This window comes from Gadus chalcogrammus, chromosome 14 (assembly GCF_026213295.1).
Source record: "Gadus chalcogrammus isolate NIFS_2021 chromosome 14, NIFS_Gcha_1.0, whole genome shotgun sequence".
NCBI classification, from domain to species: Eukaryota; Metazoa; Chordata; class Actinopteri; order Gadiformes; family Gadidae; genus Gadus; species Gadus chalcogrammus.
This window is the reverse complement of record NC_079425.1, coordinates 9,808,076-9,831,087: the sequence shown is the minus strand read 5'-3', so window position 1 is coordinate 9,831,087 and position 23,012 is coordinate 9,808,076. Positions and strand designations below refer to the sequence as shown.

Here is a 23,012-nt window from a genome sequence, read left to right as displayed (position 1 = left end):
TAATGTCTGTTGACAGTGGGACTGCAGAAGAAACTTTCCCCTTCTGTATGCTCATTTAGCAACCACAAGAACACAGACATGCGTGTTTACAACAAACAGGACGTAATTAGTAAGAACAAAATCATTTTTCTACATCGACCTTCATGGGACTTTATGACCTGCACCCTGTGTAGATATTTTCCTATTTGAATGATGGATATGGTTGCTCTGAAGTTATCAATTTCCTTCTAATCCTCTCCTTCTTGATAACTAAAAGAGGAGCATTGGAGAGAACATCTGGTGACCACGATAGCGGTTATCCTACATTCCTCCACATCTGCCCTCAGGCTGCCACCACAGAAATGCCCATCATTCTTCCCTGTAGAACCAAGGTAACCAACGCATGAGTTACAACACGGCCCAATCTGAATATACTATTGATAAAATAATAAAAGGTCTGACTCTAAGGGGGAATATTATGAATACCTATCCATTTATTGGACTTGAGCAATGATAAAAAGATACATATATTATATAAAATGAGAATGATAAATAAATATATTATATTGCAGATTAAGCAATTGTGAGTATATATAATAAAGTGTTGACAATACATATTTTAAATTATGGATTAAGTCAATCATAATTACATGCGTCTATGGATTTTGGGAGCATCAATGTGATAAGTGAGTGGCTTGCTGCAGAATACAGAAAACCACTCGTGTGGCGATGGTTCATCTCTCATCGTCTCTTTATTAAGTGGCACATCCCTTTTCCAACGTGGGCAGAAAGCTGGATGTGTGGATAGAAATTTGGCGTATGGGCAGAAAGTCGGGTTAGTGGGCAGGGAGTTGAGTCCCATAGCAGAAAGTCTGCAGATGGGCGGAATTGTGTTCCTTTGGTTAGACACAAATAAGATAATTGAGGTGAAAAGCAAGGGGCGGTGACATCATGGTGCAGCATAAGGATTGTTAGGAGTCAATCACTTGCAGTTAGAGAAATCAAAGTCTTTTCCACACAGAGAAGCAGAAGTTGTATCTCTTCCTTCACTTATACATGACTCGTTTCTCCCCAAAGGAAAATGCCATTTTGAAAAAATAAATAAAATAATGAGGTGTAAATGTCTGTTAAAACAAGATGTAGTGTGAAAGCTGCGTGTATGGCTTTAGGGGAATCGTTTCTTCTACTGAGAACCGTTGGTTTATATTTGACAGAACTCCTTCGACACACAGTACATTCTCAACATTCTTGCCTCCAAGGATAATTTACATCAATTGTGAAATTCATGAGGGAGTTATGCTAAACATAGAAGTCTCATGCGAGGAAGAAAACACACACACACACACACACACACACACACACACACACACACACACACACACACACACACACACACACACACACACACACACACACACACACACACACACACACACACACACACACACACCTGGGATATGTGCTTAGATCGAGTATAGAGGTGTGGTGTGAGGCGCCACATGTTGAACTTGATTTCTGATGCGTGGCATCTACTCCATGCACGCCTAGTGCCCCAATGTGGGACTTTGGAAGAAACTGTAGTAGCTAGATAGTGAAAAGTCAGATCTGATGGCTATGGCTGCTGTCCAATAAGCACCATGCTTACTTTAAGTCTGAAACTTTAGTTAGGACATTTTTGGTCACACTAATGGCAAACGTATTATTTATGAACACGGTCACTGTATTTGTCCATCTCACTAGCATGACGCGAGTCCTATTAGCAGAATAATTCACTGACGGACGTCTTTGTTGCTGTTTGAATCACGTGCGAGTCACTACAGCAGAACAATCAGTTAGCACAGCTGTTGGACACGGGTCCCAGTGCAAAAACATGATGTGTCCAGCAGCCACACCCAACACTGCATGACCTACGGTGTGAACGCAGTCTTTAGGGGTCGGGGTCAGGCGTGCACATGCGCAAGTAGGACGAGGTACACAGGTCGAGCTTTTCAGAGAGTCACCTTGGGTACATTAGTGGCATCCAACAAATCACAAAGATGATGTGCCTTGTCCTTTATACTCTTTTTCTGAAACTCCCTAGCATGTTGAGTCTGAGCCTTCTTCTGCAGAGTCACAGGGTTGAAAAGGAACAAAGAAATTGAATGAGATGAAGAGATGGACGCACACACACCCAACCACACACACACACACACAGCACACTACAACACTACATCATTATGATGAAAGAGTTCTCTGTATTATCTTTCCAATTATAAGAGGACCGTGAGATCTTGAACGTACTGTGCAGGGAACAATATGGCTGCTGTGCAAAGCACAGGCCTCTCCATTACCTTCATTTACACCCCCGGTGGGTAAATAAGAAGTCATCATCATACTGGGTTCAGGCTGCGGTGGATTTTGACACACGCATACCTAGCAAGAAGCCGTAGCCAACAAAGTCTGCTGGGTCGTTCCCTCATCCAGGAGCAGGCATCTAAAAATATGCTTTTTCCTTTGAATAATAATTTTCATGGCCAATTTTTCAAAACGGGCCAAAATTAGCACGTTGACTCACATTCGAAAAAATTTACTTTTTGTTTCATAGGCCCGCTGCTCTGCAAGTAGTTGTATAGAACTGTATGCCTGTCAGGGCTATTGCGAGGAACAATTCGAACCGGTTCCTAACCCGCCTGCGGCGACCTGCTCAAGCCATTATGGTTAAGCGGGGGGAAATTACAGGACTGACATCACTAACGACAATAAAATGCACGCACACGTTAAGCACCGAAAGTCAAGAAAAGAAGAAAAAAAAGAGAGGATAAAGTGAGAGGACAGAGGTAGAAGAGTGAAGACAAAGTGGACAGGAAGAGAACGGAAGATAAGTAGTTCACCTCAGAGATGTGCTCCTCCACCTCCCTCAGGCGGAGGAGCATTCTTCTCATGACTAGGACAGCGGAGTGGTTGGAGGGGGGAGAGGGGGAGGAGGGGAGGTCTGCGTACTCCGCCTCCGCACACCGGCGCGCGGTCGGCGTCTGAGCGCGCGTCTGCGTCTGAGCGCTCTGCTCAGCGCGTCGGCCTTCCCAAAGAGGGCGCTGCTGAAGGGGAGTGGCGTCGGAGGGGTGCTCGCTATGAGGCAATGTTTGTGTGACCCTGCTCCGGGGTTTGGGCGGCACTTTGGGTGGCTGCAGGGCTGCGTACTCTGGCAAGCCTTTATCAAAGTTTTTAAACTGGAAAAGTGTGTGTGGGGGGGGGGGAGGGAGGGGCGTGTGGAAATTCAGTGACAGAGGTCAGTGATATATTACAGCCCAGAAGTTAAATGGTTATCGGATCAAATACTTTTCCATCTTTCCCTGTTCTATCTGTACCTTGAGGGAGGGCTTTGGCGGGGCCGACACCCTTGATTCGCTACAGGGATCCTCCGTCATGCCAGGGTAGTGTGTGAAGGACTGTAGGGTCTGATTTGGGTGGCATTAAGTGAAAAGTAGGAAAAGTTGGAAGACGGTCGAAAGATTACCACATGAAAAGAAAAGAACAGGCAAGCGTATGAGGACAGGGATAACAGACGATAGAAGAAATATAGATCAACCAAACCATTTAGCTCTCATACTCAGTTATTCAATGGAATTAAACTACATTGGACATAAATCCAAATACTTTGTTCGTCCGCTACTCCAGGCAGGCAGTTTCTAAACAAGGAGTACCGCAGAGGACACACACACAGTATCTTGTGAGTCAGTGATTATTTCTGGGCTTCTCCTGTCCCCCTGAGAAGGTTTGGCCTCTCTCGTCCCGGTAATGCTCACATGTCTGCGGACGGTGCTAGCGGCGGTGCCTTCGAACATGGCCTGCAGCTGGGTGGCCATGGAGCGAACCCGGTTGTTCTCCCGCGGGGCCGTCTCCTCCAGCAGCGCGGAGGAGTCCCGGGAAGCCTGCAGATGAGTGCCCTGGAGGGGGACACCAGGGGAGACAGGGTCCAGGCTCACAGTCAAATAAACAGCCAGCAAAGAGTCCTCATTAAGTTGCAGAGTGATTGAAGTGTTGGAAAAATAAAGAAAAGGCCTCACACACCTCCTCCAGATGGCTACTGCTGCCTCCTTTTCGCCGCCGCTTGTAAACTGATTCCGGGGTGCCCTCCGATTTCCTCTCCTCCTGTTAATAGTAATTTAATGAGCACAAGCCAACCAAAAATACCACATAAACTACGCTGACGCACTGGAGGGAAAGAACATCACACGGAATATTAAACTTTTTCAAAAGGGATATAGAGGGTATTATTCCCGAAGCCCGTCACAAGTTGTTAAGAATGTCAAATGGCAATATCCAGCAACACATTACCCTGGGCACTCGTTTCCGTGGTTGAGAGACATTAATCCCATTGGTCATGTGTCTCGGGTCGTTCGACGGATACTCCACACTGTTTTCATCAGCAACCCTTAAACCTGTCGATAAGTCACTGGATTTAGCTCCTCCATGGATATAAATACGTCAAATTCATGCATTTCCAGAGTCATAGCAATTCAACTAGGTATGCATAGCAGTCAGCTTATTTTTTTGTACATTAGGCAAACGTAGCGTTGATGTTTTCCCTAATCGATGATGTGAATACCAAAATGCTGTCCTCATCATAGTATCACATCATGCGTTGTATGTGACTAGGCAACACTCCAATTTAAAACTTCTCGTTTAATGGAGCAACTAGCCAGGCCCTTCCCCTCACGCACATACACAGGTTCTTATTAAGATCTGCCACACCAGCGCCCTGCTGCAGGAAGCCCGGAGCAAGACTTCACACCTCGTTAAACAGTCTTGCTTTTGCATACCAGGTCAACCGGCAAAAGTCAATGCAGGGAGGGCCCAAGAAAGGAGGCCGGTTAAGAACATACTGTGTGTATATAGGCCAGGTAAATATATCCACGGCTCCACTGTCCTGTTCTACTTTAGGGACAAAGCCCTGCGGACAGTGTGGGCCGTGTTGGCTTTAGGGTAGACGGATTGCCGTCTTTGAATAGCTGGGGGCTGTTCCATCTTCGTCATGCAGATCCATCCTGGTATGCATGACATGTAAACACGAGTGATTTATGACGGGGGGGGAGGTTACACACGCCACAGGCAGCGCCGTACCTGTCTGAGGTAGAGGCGTGCCGCGGAACAGCTCGTAGAACTTTGACAGGTACAGGATCATCTGCGTCTTGTCCACGTCCGGAGCGGCCGACAGCTCCTGGCCGGACGTGAACGGCGCCACGCCAAACTCCCGCTGGCCGACGTCGAACGCCAGCTGGAGGTTGGCGGCGGCGTCCTCCTCGGTGAGGGAGCTGAAATCTCTACAATGGCGGGGGGGGGGGGAAACAACGAGGACAGACATGACCGGGGTGGAAACGTGTGAAGGTGACACAGAAAAAGGACAGTTTGGACGCGATTTCATGACGTGCCGCCGTAAGGCAACACGGCTAACACGGAGCCCCCTCCCCCCCCCACCCCCACCCCGTCCTAAGAGGAGTGCAGGGAAAGCCAGTGGGATCCTTGGATTTATATGTTTACGTATTACATGTCAGCCGGTGTTATGCTTTCTTTTTCCATTCAAATGTTATCCATACATCCCAAAGGGGTTGCTTTGTATACATGGTTGCTACTAGTAGCAGTAGTGCTACTGAAAACAGCTACCAAGATAGGTTTCCCCTTCATGCTTCAAAGTCTACTCCACTCCCCAAGTGTGAAAGAGGTTGCCAAGCAACAATGTTTGCTCTTCAGGAATAAGGCGGATTCCGTCTTGGAAGGGTAAATACACAATTCCAGTGTGGGATGAATAGTAATACCATGTATTAAGAGACATTACAACCATTCTAGGTAACATTTTTCTCAGGTCATTGCCAGAGAGTATTGTATTCCATGACGCATCAGACATCAATGAGTAAAAGAAAATCATTTAACAGCAACCAGCAAAATCAAAAGGCACAAGCATGCGATAAGGTGTCACACACCTCGGTGAAAGAACTAGTGACATGGCATACATACTTCACATACAGCGGGAAGGTGGGTGCAGACGTAAGATCGCCGTCGAGTCGAGACAGTGAATAAACCACCGGTGTAATGCTAATCATTTGACACGGCAGCCTGACATGCGTGGATAGAGTATCACTTACACGAGCTGGGAGTTGAACCTATGGATCAAGGCGCAGAGGGCCAGGCCGCTACGCCAAGAGGACGTCAAGTCGGTCACCGACACATTCCTGTAGCCCTCTGTCTGCTTCTGGCACCAGGTCAGCAGTCGACCCGGTCTAATCTCAGACTCTGAACGACAACACAAAGATATCACGTATCAACATCGCCGGCAATGCCGTCACTCAACAAATTGAAAACACTCCCAGAAATGTGTAATGTGTTTTGTATGAACCAATGACCTAAAATGGTATGAATATATATGTTTTTGGTCCTTTCTATAAAAGACTGCGCTTTGATGTAGATCATACAATCTTGTATGATGTCACCATGGTTACTACGGCCAGAAAACATAATTGGCATTAGAGAGGGTAGGATGCCGACGTCATGGGTAGTAAATCATGCCCGACAGATAGGATCAGAGAGAGATGAGGAGGGAGCTGAGGTATGCACACATCCCCTGCCCGGACACGTTGTACATGCTGCCTGGCTCCGGAACTCACCTTAGTACACAAGTTATTGAAGAGGAACTCAAAAAGGAAAAAAACGGTCTTAAAATGTGCGAAAGCAAAAAAAGCACACATAGGTTGTGCCTGGCTGTCATTACAACATTATCCTGGAACGCGTTAGCCCTAAATCGAGATGCAGTCCCAGTTTTTGTAGACTTTGTAGGATGTATAAAATAAGGTGATTGAGGTCAAGAGCATACTTTATCACCACATCCCATTCCCCAGTGCTTGTAACAACTGATCTAGACGAAAACAAATCTTTCATTTTCCATTACCCGTTCTACACATTAGCAGGCCTTAATTTAATTAAATGACTCAAACCGATCAGCATTCTCCAACAGAGGCCCACCGTACAACAGATCAGGTCGGACTACAAGGTCCACTCGTCCTTCCTCGGCTCATGTTTCAGAGCAGTGCTGTGCGGTCGGTTCACGTGCAGACTCACCTCGCCTGTCTATGTTGACAGGCCGTCGTATGGTTGCAGACCGCTGCAGAGGGCAGGCATTGAGCTCTCTGGTGACATACAGGTGACGTACCTGAGTGCAATACATAACACATGACAGTGACGCAAACAAATGACGATTGTAGGATTTAACCACTATTAAAATGATATCTCCCATTGAGTTTATGATAGTTTTATTTCATTAAGCCTTACTAGTAACTAAGTTAGAGAAAATAAAGGAGTGAAGTGAAGCATCACCTGCTTTGCCTTGACACTTGAGAAGTTTTTGTTGGGGTACCGGCTTCCAGGGTCTATGGTGTACAGATCAAAGTTCTTGGCCAAGTTCTCGGGTGTGGTTTGGGGAAGCAGTCTGTAAATGCTCTCCCTATGGTACGTGTGGTAAAGAAAACAAGCCATTAAATACAGGAAGCTCAAATTGTTTTGTTTTTTTAAATAAGAAATCCTTCTAAGGAAGGTAACCAAAAATAATTTGCGAACCACAATGTATTGCAAAACCAGGCCTCAATGACTAAATGTCTGGTTGATAGACCTGAATATATACAAATATTTTTCCAGGATAAATATAGCACCAACACACACAACGATTTACATGCGCTTTTCATACAAATCCAGTCGTTCCGACGGGTGCAACATAGAATTCTGCAACATGCATTTCCCATCCATGTCCAAATTGAACGAGTAAAGAAATTAATTTCTGTGGGCATGAGCCTGTACCTCTCGGCCAGCAGCTCCAGGACGGGCCTCTCCTGAGCCCAGCCCCTCACCATCCAGGCCGTGTCCAGGGCGGCCAGGAAGCCCCGAGCACAGCCCGTACCCATGGGCCAGAAGGGCTACGTCAGCGACACAAACACAAGGACCATGTCAGCTTCAGGACTCAGAGTGTGCTGGTCATGTTAGGTAAGACAATGCGGCTTGCTGCTATGAACGCTAGACGCCAATATAGTGGGAAGTAGGCTGCATAAGAAGACAAGTTTAGGAACAGTATTGGTGTGTTCCATTGCGCAGGTAGGCTGTATATGAGGACATGTTTAGGGACAGTATTGGTGTGTTCCATTGTGCAGGTAGGCTGTATATGAGGACATGTTTAGGGACAGTATTGGTGTGATTCATTGGGGAGGTAGGCTGTATATGAGGACATGTTTAGGTACAGTAATGGCGTGTTCCATTGTGCAGGTAGGCTGTATATGAGGACATGTTTATGAACAGTATTGGTGTGATTCATTGTGCAGGTATTCTGTACAAGGACACGTTTAGGAGCAAAGGCGAAAGCTAAACTACACATTTTTTTAAAAAGGACAAAGGGAGAGGGGAACGATCCTGTCAAGAACGGTAAATCTCCATTTAATATCATTTGAAAAATCCATAAACAAATTGACTTAATAAAGTCTTGCACGATATGCTACGTCGCCGTACTAGCAGCACTCATCCCTCCTCACCTCTAGAAGACTGTCCCCGACCAGTGCCACCAACAAATGGCGCCCGTGGCGCTCACGCACGACCGCCGCGTGCTCCGACGCGTGCATGCTGGTGAAGTCGAACATGGCCACGTCCGGCTGCCCGTAGTGGTTGGTGGCGTAGTCCAGGGTGGGCAGCTGGTAGTTGGTGCCAAAGTCAGCGGCCTCACGGGCATAGCACAGCAGCGCTTCCTGGTTGACGTTGTTACTGCACAGCAGACTCTGGGTGTCGACGTAGTCCTGTGTGCAAACAGGAAGGGGCGAGGGGGAGTCAAAGTGTGGGAACGCGTCTAGAGTTTGCACCAGGATAGTGTGTCAGTGGAGTCATTTCCCCATTTCCATCGAACTGGAGTTTGCGTTTTTATTTCCTATTTTATAGATTATATGGGAAGATACCGTCAACATGATGTTCATTATGGAAATTGCTGAAGCATTTAATAGTATTTGTTAAACTCATGAAATGCGAGACCATCGGAGAGCTCGGTGACGACATTAGGCGCCTGATTACATAATTCTATGAAATAAAATGTCGACCAACAGGCCCTCTTCAACCTTTGCGGACACCTCTAGATCCTGTGGTGTTTTATTGCGATGTTTCATTCTGCACTAGTCAATGGCCGCTGTGCACCACACCTGCCTGCATCACCTGTGCATCACCCCAGTCCATTGGCGGCAGACCGCCTAAAAAATGTCAGCTTACGTGAATAACAACCCCCTTGTCCAATAGGCTCTGCTTCTTGGCTGTCATGACAAAGTAATGCGTCTTGTCTTTGTAGTACACAATGTTCTCCAGGTCAATACCTGCAACAGATGACAAATGGGACAGTGAGATTTATGGGAAACGAATTTGACACACACACACACACACACACACACACACACACACACACACACACACACACACACACACACACACACACACACACACACACACACACACACACACACACACACACACACACACACACACACACACACACACAAAGTGGGGGTCTATTTACTATTATGATTGCAAGCTGATTGATTTCCACATACCCGTCTCCTCCTTGAGATCAAGGAAAAACTTCTGGTTAAAGATGAAGGCCAACCCACTGATCTCCTCCACCTTAGCTTCAGCCGTGGTGTTCCTGTTGGTGAAGTTGGCCGTGATAGCAATAGCCAGCTTACCCCGGAACTCGGTCCTGCTAAAACCTGACAATCACGCAGACACAGAGAGCGGGACAGAGTTCGGTTTTAATAGTTTGATTAACCCGACTACACTGTACACACCGTTTCTATTTTTATTGTATCGTTTCTTTGTACATTCTATCGTATTTATTTGTATGCATTTATTTTTGTAATCTTTTTGTGCTTCGGCAATGTAAATGTTCTCCATGCCAATAATACTCTTTGAATCTTGACAGAGAGAGACAAAGAGAGACCAAGAGAACACAAGAATAGACTTTTAGTCGTGAACCTCCTCGCTTTATGAGATCTATATGTTTATCCTCTAAATCCACAAGGAACCGACTTTTAAGTACCAATAACAAAGAGCTATGGTAGGATCAGTAAGAGTTGAGACCGATGCAGTGAGTTCTAGCCAATCACAAGCCTCGGCTTGAGAATGGGACTATGAACTTAAATGTTGCATGAGGAGCCTGACATGCACTTTGAGACACAAGACGTGTTGGAGGAAATGATTTCTGATCTGGGGACTTGAGTAGGGAACATGACTAACACAGATACCAACAAAGATGCATTCTTCAAGATGATGCAGTTCATTTGATAATTCTAACTATAAGGGTTGATGAAGAGATTTGCATGTCGTCATATACCAATGTTTTAAGTCAGACAATTGGTATGTGGTGCACAGACTATATTTAAGTCTGCCTAGCAACCACAGCAGAAGGCTATGCTGACTAGATGGAAAAAATAAACCCTTAGGCCTCATAATTACTGAATGAGCTAAACGCTATGGCAGACTGCAAAAATGCCCTTTTTAGGAATAGGCCATTTCATTGGTAGGTTACGTCATTTGAGAAAAACAGTGAAAAAAATAAATGAATGGTTGAGAAGGGCAACCCACAAGGGAACAGCAAGCGTGGGAGTATAGCATTAAACAAGAATAGCATAACATACACCTGATGCTACAAGCCCACTGTATTCATAATAATATTATTAATAAAGAAAAATCATCATCATCATCCTGGATCATATAGTGATTTGCTTCAGGCACAAAATGGACCCCTAAACAACCGCCTCACCTTCCAGTGTGTTCCTTCGTCCATCTGCGCCGACCACCACATCAAACTCAAAATTAGCCACGGGATGATCCGCAGGCAGGATGCCAGCCCTCCAGCCCGACGCTAAAGACAGGAGGCACACAAATATAATCATTAAGAAGAGCAAACCAATGGGATACCTGAATCTCATTGTCCAAGACAAGTCTGCATTTGTGCCGGATTGACGTTGCGGTGGGCCAAGTCTTGCAGCGGCAGCCTTTCCATACGGAAAGGCTGGGACACGGATTCACCTTGTCAAAAAAACCCCACTTATAAGAAGGACGGTCTTTAAAAAAAGATTCATCAGCAGACTGTATAAACCCATGCATTGAAATATAAGAATATAAATCATTTCTGTGAGTGACAAAGATGACAGTTAATGAGAACAGAGGTTGCTCTGCCGCTGAAGGAGGCCGAGTGTTGCAAGTGAGTGCTGTGGGTACAACCATAGTCCTTCTGTTAAGAGTCCACTTCCTTGAAGAATAAGGTTCTCCATCACTCTCTTCACTCATTAGCTTCTATACCTTTCAGCCGCATGCAAGCAGATGTTCGTGTAAATGTGTTTCATGGACAAATGATTTCTCAAGGTGCTGTGTTCTACCTCTGTGTGGCAGTATAACTTGTCCGTGTCCTCACTCCTCTTGAAATAATTGCGCATGGAAAGTGCACTGTGATAACAGGGCACCGGCAAGTATGTCAGAGCGAATGAAGTCTCTATGTTTAGAAGGCCGCTTGTTGCTATCAGGCTATTTATATTTCGGTACAAGGGGAAACACTTGACAACACTGTAGCAAACTTTCCAACCCAGCATTTCACAACTTCTGCAAGATAAACTCAAACATGAGTTCAAGTTAATGACATTGGGGTGTTTGCTGTGTAACATCAAATAAATCAGGGGAGATAAAGTGGATGACACGGGGTGTGTACTGAGCTATGTTTTATAACTCTAGTATTTAACTGTGTTACATTTTAAACTTCTGCCTGTGGATTTTATTTTTTCTAAAATATTAGCATTCAACAGGAGGAGCTCAATTACAAAACAATGTTGATGGAAATCTCAATTTGGGACTTTCCTGAAATAGTCTTCCATATGAGGGAGAGTGCTACCTTCATTCTCCTGGTCCTCTGAAGGCTCCAACAGCTTCACAAACTCCACGTTGATGTGAAACTCCACTCCGACAATCAGGGCAATCTTAAGCAACATGAGCTGCAGCTGCTGTATACCTGTCAAGAGGAGGCCATTTGACATTACTATTAATACTAATAGTGTCACCGTTTGCGGTGGACAGAATTGAATTGAAATCCAATACATCTGAATTGTAGTTATGTCTCAGGCATCAACTGATATTTTGCTATTGTACAATAGACAAAACTTCTGCATTTGTCCAGTCAATTCCCCATTTTAAACTTTTCCAAGAAGTGATTTTAATTGAATACATTTATTGAAGTAATGAACGAAAAATAAATGAATGAATAGAGATACTATAATAGATTACTTTGTTACATCCAATTATACAGGGATGAGAGGGAATAGATCGACCAATAGATAGATCAATAAATAAAACCATCAACCAACGAATAACCCTCTACTGTCCACTTCAGCACGCTAATCAAATAACCCGTGGAAGACGCTGACGTCACTCAGCGCGGGCCACTCACTGATGTGGTCGATGGCTCCCGCGCAGAACTTCCCGTAGAACTTCTTGGCCCCCAGGCCCCGGAGGTCATGGATGGTGAAGGGCCACAGGTGCAGCACGTTGTTCCTGGAGAACGAGTCCCTCTTCTCGATCACCACCACTTTGGCGCCCATCAGGGCGAGCTCGATGGCCGTCCGTAGCCCACAGGGTCCCCCTCCGATCACCAGACACTAAAGGAAGGGGCCGAGTCGAGTTTTATAGCCCTTAATCCCAGTCCCGCTCTCAAAGGGCTTCACCAGCCACATCCTGCTACACCCCACAAACCCCAAGTCCTCTAAAAAGGGCAAGGAATATTTGTGAGAGGGAACCCAGAAGGCTCTTGGGGCCCTTCCTCCTGGGACAGTTGGGAGTGCAGCAGGTGGGCCGATACTCATCGCACCATGAGGATGTCTCTTCCGTCTTTGTTTTAGTGAGTTGCGATAAACTACTAGGCCCATGAGCCCGTCCTGATCACTGGTTCAAACTCCGTTTACGGGGAGATTAAGTTCATGAGAGTCAGGGAGCGCTGTCAGAGTTTCAAAAACGATGACGTCGCCAAAGAAAAGGGTAGAAATCAAAAACACGTTTTATCCGAGATGGATTGAAAAAAGATTTGAAAAGACAAACTGAAATTTGCATGGAAGGCTTTTATCAGAAGAGAATACTCTTCTGCTGTACTACTGCCAACCACAATCCCGCAGGAGTACAGAGAGCCACAGCATGACTATGATCGGCTCCATTTTGTAAACATATTTTCTGCCCAACAAAGGCCAGACTGATACTCATTGTGAAATGCAAACATCAATATCTGGATTGTCTCACAATGCTGAGTAAACCACCCCTAAGACCATCATCACGACTGGACGCCTGGCCACCTCACCTGACGGATACCAGCGACCATCGCCAAACTACTACATGGACAGTAATCATCTCCTTTTTTCTAACAACCTAATTTGTATTAAATCACTTTGCTTGTTATGCTCCCATTATGTCTGCCCTTCATGATACCCCTTGCTCTCCTAACCCTCCCTGGAAGGAGGGTTCCCTCACTCTGCAAATCTTCAAGGTTTCTGCCTTGAGCATTACAGCTTTTTGTTCCCTGGTGGCCTGTGAAGCCCTTTGGGACTGTAACTGTGATTAAGGGCTATGAGTAAAGTAGACCCGACTTGAATAAGTCAAAAGGAGTTCACGAGGCATTCATGATAAGGGTGCCTGGCGCAAGTATATACCAATGGTGAGGTTGTTTACAGCACAAGATAACACATTATATAAGCTTGTTGTGCAGATCCAAACGCATCGCATCTACAGGAATTCCGAAACATTTGAATTGGGATCAAGTTGGCAAAATGTTCTTGATACCCAACATGCCCGTTCATGCAGCATGTGGATAAAGAGTTTGCAACCAGTTGGATAGAGTACAAGAGCAGGTTTATGAGTAACATATTTGCTAGAAGTAAAATGCCTTTGTAAATTATCACGAGATGTGAATTGCTTCCGGTAACCCAGTGCAACGTGGACTTTGTGCTTCAATGCACTTTAAGGCCCATATTAACCGAGTAACTTGGATAGCGTGTGCCAAAATACTATTATTTGTATCATGTTTGTACATGAAAAGTGATGTATTTTATTCAGTCGTCTTGGGAATGGTTACACAACTTGTCTGAGAATGCATGATTCACTCCGGCACCGGCCCCAAGTCTCCTTATTTGTGTGTTCATGTCTGTCTGTGTGTGTCTAGGCGTCAGTTAATGCCTGCGGCTGAAATCTTTTGATGCCTTGCCCGGATCCAAGTCATCCCTGAGTCAGAAAGCAGCCCATGCTGAGCCAAACTCCACATGGTGGTTTCCTGTTCCCATAGCCCTTAAACAAATCCCTGCTCCAAATTGTCTTTTAACCTGCCCCGGGGGGAACTGTTCTATCACTTTGACTCGTATCTCTAACACCCCAATTTCCAGGACCCTGGAAGAGCTGAGGGTGGACCAAGTCGACCCCTTCCTCCATCCAGTAAAGGAAGGAGAGGCGCTGGGCTGGCCACACGTTCCTCCAGGGACACTCATTTCCTCCCGGGTCCATCAGCAGAGTCCAGTATGAGGAGAACCCGCCTCCGACAATATTGTGGAAAGTCAGCGTTTCAACACCTGTTTGGGGCCTCTCTCAGAGGAGAACATATTTCTCCCTAGAAAACACCCTCGCTGTGTGCGCTGTTCAAAAGGATCCTGCTGGTTCTAAACAAACATGACAGTAAGCTCGCCGGAATACTGCAGTGAGAGCTTCCTAGTGCATCAGATTATAAAGAGAGAAAAAAACATCACAGGACTGGATGGGCCCTGCAGCAAGTACCCGATGGTAACTTGGTGAGTAACAGGATGCAAACGCTTGGGGAAAACATGACCTCACTAGCCTGTGGCCGTCGGCATGAGGAACACGGCGCTCGTCATTCTTTCGACGGGGGTGTGATACACGTAGGCTGCTCTCGGCTTGCTCAATCTGATAGATTGTTTGTTTTTTTTTCATGGTGGAAGGAAAGGACGATTGCCGAGGAAACGCATCACCCTCAAATGAGACTGCACAGTCCACAAATCTTCCACTGTGGGAGTTCATCCCAGCTCTGTGTTACTCTCTTATCTCCCTCCGTACCGCTACCAGAAATGAGCTGTTTGTTATGATTACACGTATGCTGGCTTCCGCAGGGATAGTTACTCAACTGCTGAACACACACACACACACACACACACACACACACACACACACACACACACACACACACACACACACACACACACACACACACACACACACACACACACACACACACACACACACACACACACACACACACACACACTTTATTCTTTGATTACTTCACTGGGGACGATTTAACAACAGGTCACACCCATTGCCCAACACCATGGACTGTCAAAGTAGATTGGGTTCCTCTTACTGTCACATCACTTTTTGGCATCAGATTTTGAAGCACAATGCACACAAATGTTGTGTCTTTGATGTTACTTGCCATATTGCCTCACCAGCAAGAACCAACAAGTGGCAGACATCTTGACTGGCCAGCAAGTGCCCATGACACCGTCTATATGAACGCTCTTAACACCATTTTTCTTTCCTTCAAGGGTAAAAGAGGGGCAATTTTACATTTGAAAATAACAGTGTCAAAGCATTAACGTTGAAACCAGCGTCTTACCGCCATCTGAATCATTCAATGATACAAAAAGACGCGTGACCAATAAAACAATAAAACAGAACGCTAATAAGCCTAGAGCACCTGGTGTAGTTGTCCACAGGTGACATCACCACACCCTGTTCAGATTGCAGCCACGAGAGGAATTGGTTGGTGAGGCTGGTTGGTGAGCCACATCACATCCTCTCAGATAAAAACCAGGCTCACTAAATCATGACACGTCATCACCCAATGATTGTCAAAGAAATTGTACTGGCAGATGTTCCATCATAAAATCTGTTGGCACAACCCACAAAAGTGAGCAAATCTACCTTTTGGAAACACCTCACAAATGAACAACAGATCAATTCAAAGCCAAACAACACAGAGCCCACGGTCTGCAATGTTCATCTGGTATATTACTTTACTGTGAGGTGCTACTTTATTAAGCAACTTACTGGATTTTACTTTTTAAGAATCACTCATACCAAATTTGTAAGGTTTTGTGCCGAGGCCACATGATGTAAAATCACTGTGCCTACAAAAGTTTAACTGCAACTTTGGTGTGAATTAACACATCTCGTAAAAGCACAGCAAACTCTGGGGCATTTAAGATGCACTTTTATAACAATCTGGGCCCGAATCCACCCCCTTTAATTGGCAACTATAAAAAGACGTCAGCCAGACGAACCAGGACAAAATAATAACACTTGAGTGAAGCTGACGAATTGCGGTGATGTCACCTGACAGGAACACAGAAGTATACACAGAAGTGCTCCAAATTGTATGTCGAAAGTATTTAAAAAACTTTAACTTAAACCTACAACCTTCAAACCAGGCTGTATCACAATAGCTTTTTTTCGGCACCTACTAAAATAGTTTTTGATAGTTTCGGATTTCTTTTGGATTGCTATTCTCAGCCTCAATTATAAGTCACTTTGGATAGAATTGACTGCTAAATGAATGATGTAATGTACAAGCCATCATTGGAGTAATGGTTATTTGATATTGCCATATCCAACGCTGCACAATAACAGAAAACTATTAGGCAAATTAAAGTCCAGTCGTAAATACACTTCCCAGTATCCAGGTCAAGAGACAATATTAATGTGACTCTTTAGATTGTGTGGTTAAAAAAACAACATCAATGACAACAATACATTACCTTGGTGCCCACACACGCTTGTCCCTTCTTGTACTCCTTGTGTGCGAACCTCTTGTCCAGCTTGCTCCAAAGTGCTTTGGCTTTCCACGTGGTCATCTTGTCCTTCAGACTGCTGTAGAAGGTGGTGTGCTCCAGGGGGTCCAGCCCCAGTTGAGCGCACATGACGTTGAAGGCCTGCAGTGTGCACTTACAGGCCGGCGCCTGCGCAAAGTTCTCAAACAGCTTCATGACCAGATCCTTCGGATCTGCCGTCATGTCTCCCATTGTAGTCGTGTTGGGACCGCTGAACTCTCCGGCAGACGTTCTGCTTTCCTCGTTGGCGGTGACCCCGCTGTTAAACCCACAGGCTGGTCCGTCTGCAAGAGGAATTTAATAATTAAACTCATGATCGGCAGTTATAGCTTATGGAAAATCTTCAGAATTGGCTGACAGGAAGGAGATTTTTCCCCTTTTCCATGTAATTATGATGACATTCAATATTCAAGGTCTTAAATCTAAAAAAATTATATTAACAAGTATATCTTCAGCAGTTAAAATTGTGTATGATTTGTTTCCAATATTTAGGGTTAGGGTATGGGTTAATCCGTAGCGAAAAAGAGTTTTATTCCATTTAGTAAATCAAAGTTCACACTTGTATTGGTTGAGGATTGACATGGTGTGACAACATGTTAAAGGGGTGATATTATGCCAGCGTTATTACAAGCCGTTTGAAAATCAGATTTTATCCTGTATTTTTTCGGAGCGTCAACCTAGATGTATGCTGGATAGATCAGTCTACCAGCCTACCCAGTGGACTGTAGTAATCTTTTCTAATATATCCATCATACATCTAGATTTACATTCCCACTTGTAATGGCTTATCACACTCACACCTGGTGGCCCAATAGCACCCCTTTAATAGCACTGGTACACAACCTTTGAAGTATCCCAGGGTTTACTCAAATCAGCCATCAAGCGAGTGGGGGTTCATGTTAACACTCCAGGACTTCAATTTCAATACAGCCGAAGGTAGCGCTGAAGGCTGGATGGAAGCCTACAGTGGAATTTAGTTTCTTTGTACTCTAAATTTGCCTTTTTTTCTCTTTAGGGTGGAGTACCTGGCTACAGTGAGGCAGAGGTGACTTTGATATTCTAATGTAGAGGGGAAGTGAGGGACGGGAAGTGAGAGACAGGCCTTGTTGCACAGGTTTCGCTGTAATCAAGTAATTTCCTTACAATATGGTTCTCGTAGTTCAACTATTGCTCCCGAGCTGGTATCCACACAATATTAGTGGCGAGTACCTGTAGTTTTGAGAATTTTTGAAAAATGAAAATGGTTTTGAGTCGTTATTTAGCCCATTTTGTGGTGGATACTGACCTAAACCCTCAGATGTAGGTTTCCCTACTAAACTGATATATAGGCCTAATAGGTTCATGCCATTGGCACCATGTTAGCCTGTAAAGGATAGCATTACATGACATCATGACATCAAAGACGGTAGATAACATTAGTATCATGCCCTGCCAAATAACCATGGTGATAGCAGAAGCCTCAGTAGACATCATCCAGGCCCTTAGCCTCACTCACTCAGCGGCAGTCATCATATACTGACTGGTACCCCAGCATGAGAGCAATACTCCTGCACGGGTCGAGATAAAAGCCCCACCAGAAGCATTTGCCTGGAGACAGTCCACTGCCCAGACTCTATGAGCCCACATTCCAGTGCCACGTGGCTGGAATAACTCTGAACTGCTCCATCAGCAGCCCTGAGCTGTGGGCCCAACGCCCACAAAGTCCCCGGACTGCTTTCCACTCAACCGGCTATTCAGTGGTTTTGTGTGACCACGCCCCTGCTTTTTTTGGGTTGAAGTGTTTGTGAAAGAGCATTGGTGTGATTGCTAACTAGGTTGGGTTAAATATAGGAAAGACGTGTGTGATACAGGTGTTTGCATGTATAGGGCCGGAGACTGTGATATGATAGGACAATTGTTGAGTGTAGCATGTATCATTGGGTGCGATTCATTCAAGGTTATAGTGCACGCCACAGATTTAATCTTATTATCTCATTAGCTCATCATCTGCATCAAATACAAATCCCACTTGATACTGGGGTCAGTGTTGTACATTTAACAATGAAGGTCAAGAAATAAGAGTACAACTTCTGAACACCAGTCTCATTTTTAGTTGAAGGCCAGAATAGATTTTTGTTCACCCATTTAACATCGCCAAGGAAACAATAACAATTATTTCCTGCTTACAAATACAAATGTTCTTTGTGTTGCAGTCTGAAAAATTATGTTTAACTTTAGTTTCATACACGAAGTTCCATTGTCCAAAACCGCACTAACACCAATCCCAGATCCCTTCTATTGTTCCAGTGAGCGGAATCCAGTCCATTATTTCATTCCTTATTTCCCCAAACATCTGTGTTAAGGTGCAGCATTGCCCATTTGCATGTAGAGAAGGTAACGAAAATGCCCAGGGATTTACAGGCTTTGTCTTGCAGTCACTGGAAGCAGATGTTTTTGTTTGTACTCTTGTATTGTAGGGATGGATTTTGTTGAACAGATCACCAGGAAAAATCGATGCCTCGAAAAGTACAAACAAAGGATGCACCACTCTTGTTGTTTCTCTAGGAAGTATGGAAGGGAACCCCCTTACCGGTAAGGATATTGCAGTTGACTCGTTCATATTTGAGCTTTACAGTTTAGCTGAAATTAAGATATGCTAACGACAACCAAAATCTTTGAATAGGTGTTTAAAATAGCAAGAATAAAAAAATCAATGCTTCAGGCCAGTCAGCCTAAAGCAAAATAGTTCAATACTTTAACTGTATTGTCTCGCACAGAATATCATGAGCTCGCCATCTCGGGTCTGACGGAGTGGAAAGACAGCTGCGGGCAGACAGAACCCTGCACCACAGAAGCGGCTGTACAAATACATAGAAAGACAACAGGCGGGAGCATACAACACACACACACACACACCCAGTTATAGCATCTGAAAGATTATCTGCCTTGGTTTGATCCACTGGTTTCTTCCACCAGACATATGCCTTTGTAATGAGTCTAAGCTTTCTGATTTAAGCAAATAGTTATGGGAGATTGAGCATACAGGCTCTTTGTCTATTTAGTTGTACAATGCTTGCCTCCTCCTACTATGGTGCCATCATCATGTGTAAATATGGGATGTTTGCATTCACTTTCTGTATGATCTTGAATGCAGAATGACTGGCAGCCCCCCCCCCCCTTCCAGAAAGAAAAGAGGAGCAATATCAGGGAGAGTCACATTCATGCCTACACAGACACAGAACTTTGCAAGTGTGTGTGGGCATGAGCTGTCATATAATGACACACATTGCCTCATGTGCAGATATTATAAAAAGGAATATGTATTAATTACAGTACAGTTAATAAATAAGCAGGGCAAAAGCAAATTTGAGAGGAAACAGTGGCATGGCACTTCTATACTTGCTGTTTACTTCATATTACTGCCTGAGTCGATCGCAAAACAATAGGAAACTGACAAGCTCAAGGGAAACATAGGGACGGCTGGGAACTACACGCAAGTTCGTGGCCGGCCAGCTACAGTAATTACAGACTGTGCTAAAGAAAACCAGGAAGGAACCCTCTGCCCTGATAAGCAGGCCCCACAAAAACAGCATGTTCATCTGGACTTCAACCCATTGCCACACACACACACACACACACACACACACACACACACACACACACACACACACACACACACACACACACACACACACACACACACACACACACACACACACACACACACACACACACACACACACACACACACTATCTTGTCAAATCCTAGTGCCAAAACAAACAAACACAACGTCATGATTAGTTCATCCAACATGTTGTAATCTGGCTACTCACAGCACACCGTCAACTCTTCTATGGGGGTCAGGTTTCATTCAAATATAAAGATCAGTGTTCTGAAAGATTCTGGCCACTAATCGATGTTGACTGTTCAGAAAACGATTTATCTGTTCCTACAGAATGCAATAATTTCTGGATGACACGCATGGAATAGATTGCTAAGATATTTCTCCAGCTTTCCAAGAGGATGACCGTAAACTTTGTTGTTCTTTCATGAAGGTATGCAGAAGAATAACAAAAGGAATGTGCCCATTATCTCATGCCAAAAAAGTGCGTAGCCACCAAAGAAATGCATGTATCCAATGTAACATGGATCCATCAAAACAAATCCACAGCAAGGATAGGAACGGCAAGCCTTTTAGGGTGTTGGCAAGTGTAGGAAACAATCATTGAACAAAAGGCGACAAAATAAACAAGCGAGCGCCATTAGTTGATCAGTTGTCCATCCATTAACACTCTCCAGTCTCTATCAGGAGGTGTTTTGATGCCAGACATTTATTCCTCTGTGGTAAGTCAACTTTCGGAGAAGCCATGCTTAGAATAGAACAGTCTCATGTTCAAGAGGAACACAGCACATGACACAGCACAGTCCTGTAGATGGGACACCATATGCCCTGAGCAACATTCACTTCAAACAAACAATCACAGGACCAATTCACTGTCTTCGGTGACACAGAGTTTACTTATGTAAACTAATAGACTTTCTTTTTATACTCACTGAGCATTATTGTATCAGCCCATGGCTACTCCTGCGGACAAGCACAATGTCAAATGGGGGGGACCTGATTTGCTGATGTAATCATCAAAGCAGTGTGTGTGTGTGTGTGTGTGTGTGTGTGTGTGTGTGTGTGTGTGTGTGTGTGTGTGTGTGTGTGTGTGTGTTCAAACCATCAAATCAGACCAGATCAAACCTACAAGTGTGCAGGCTTTTTCTTCAGCCACTTCAGTGAAGAAAGATGGAAAATCCTAACTACATTTCCCTGTCTTTAGCACACAACGAGGAGGCATTCACCACAGCCATGGGCGCTAGAGGTTCCCTGTTGCAACCTGCCTGCCTGTATAGAACAGGATTTACATAAATGTCTATTCCAGGGGACCAATATGGTGGAGAAGTGGGCTGAGGATGTACTGCATTTGTCTGTGCATTTTTGCCCCAGCAGCAACAATAAGTGAAGCCAATGGTGAGAACTTTTACGATGGCTACACACATATGAAAGTGACATGTAGCTAGAAATATATGTCCAACCCAAAGTATTGTCATGGTTTAAACAAATTAATAACAACAGAGAGAGGGCATCGACTGCAGCTCATCTCTTGAAAGACTGGAATGCTTTGTGTGAAAACAGCAGTTAGTCTCTTCCCTACACTCAAACGATAAATAGAATAGATAGACACAAACATATATACATACACAAGCCTAATAAATACTGCAGTATAATTAGCATTGTGTGGACGATGGGCATCTGGCTACACAAGTAAAAGGGGACACTAAAGAATGTGCCAATAGTGCTGTTTTTCTGGGAACACTGCTTTTAGGTTAAGCCTGCACAAACCACAAATGACAAACTTCAGACGAGAAGTCGACAGGGACTTGGGTATGCTGTGCACAAGAGTGGCTTTTGGCTTAAGCTTTAAAAAACATGGGTTTCCCAAATCTTAATAATCTACGATTATTAAGGTAATTCAGAGTCAATTATACTCTTGACCTTGTGTTTGACTTTTTACAAGTGGTAGAGACATAATATTAACTTCTCCATACAGTTGAAGGCAGGAACATCCTGCCATTTAAATACTGCCAACGGTTCTCCTTTTAGTTAGCCAGATGCTGTTAATATAAGAGTCTTACATTTTTTATTTGTCCAGCATTAACAGATGTGTTTAATGAATCCATCACGTAGGCTACCGACAGAAGATTATTTTAGGCTTAACGTTATAGCATGCCTGACGAATGTGTTTTCTTAACAAACCAGGAAACATTTACTCATTCAAAGGCGGCTGGAAAACACTTGCACGGGGGCAAGACTCGGTTGCTTTATCCAAATATTTCTCTGAACGAATCAAAACCATTTCTTACAATTAGTCGCTGCAGGGGACTCCCGATGAAGTTTAAGGTAGAAATGCTACCTGTCGAGAGATATGTGGGCTTTAATCCTCGTTTTAGGGTCTAGTCTTATTCAGTTCAATAGCAAAACGTGAAATCCCACTCGATATCGAATCCCATTTGACCGTGAGGTGATCTCCCAAATCTCTTCTGGCTTGTTATTGCTTGTGGTTACAGGTGTCTTGAGCAGGTGGAGCCGCATGAGAAAA

The 23,012-nt window shown here is 44.5% G+C and overlaps 1 protein-coding gene across 7 annotated transcripts in view; it reads right to left on the bottom strand.

The window, feature by feature from the left end:
• mical2a (microtubule associated monooxygenase, calponin and LIM domain containing 2a) overlaps nucleotides 1-23,012 on the bottom strand; it is a 29,090-nt gene that overhangs the window by 5,456 nt on the left and 622 nt on the right. For 4 of the 7 annotated variants that reach the window (XR_008904043.1, XR_008904044.1, XM_056607099.1 and 1 more), the window contains exons 2-19: nucleotides 16,815-17,170; nucleotides 12,461-12,668; nucleotides 11,909-12,025; nucleotides 10,784-10,885; nucleotides 9,576-9,731; nucleotides 9,241-9,341; nucleotides 8,523-8,780; nucleotides 7,801-7,916; nucleotides 7,324-7,450; nucleotides 7,069-7,159; nucleotides 6,099-6,246; nucleotides 5,080-5,279; nucleotides 4,294-4,397; nucleotides 4,027-4,107; nucleotides 3,762-3,902; nucleotides 3,324-3,413; nucleotides 2,850-3,185; nucleotides 1,980-2,081 (exon numbers count right to left, since the gene is read on the bottom strand). Coding sequence is in view for 5 of the 7 variants with exons in the window: in XM_056607099.1 (XP_056463074.1) it covers nucleotides 1,980-2,081; nucleotides 2,850-3,185; nucleotides 3,324-3,413; nucleotides 3,762-3,902; nucleotides 4,027-4,107; nucleotides 4,294-4,397; nucleotides 5,080-5,279; nucleotides 6,099-6,246; nucleotides 7,069-7,159; nucleotides 7,324-7,450; nucleotides 7,801-7,916; nucleotides 8,523-8,780; nucleotides 9,241-9,341; nucleotides 9,576-9,731; nucleotides 10,784-10,885; nucleotides 11,909-12,025; nucleotides 12,461-12,668; nucleotides 16,815-17,078 (2,742 nt within the window). In the remaining 2 variants the exon portion in view is untranslated. Of the gene's footprint in view, nucleotides 1-1,979; nucleotides 2,082-2,849; nucleotides 3,186-3,323; nucleotides 3,414-3,761; nucleotides 3,903-4,026; nucleotides 4,108-4,293; nucleotides 4,398-5,079; nucleotides 5,280-6,098; nucleotides 6,247-7,068; nucleotides 7,160-7,323; nucleotides 7,451-7,800; nucleotides 7,917-8,522; nucleotides 8,781-9,240; nucleotides 9,342-9,575; nucleotides 9,732-10,783; nucleotides 10,886-11,908; nucleotides 12,026-12,460; nucleotides 12,669-16,814; nucleotides 17,171-18,029; nucleotides 18,096-23,012 lie in introns of all 7 variants that reach the window. The other 3 variants (XM_056607098.1, XM_056607100.1, XM_056607101.1) reach the window with 3 other exon arrangements.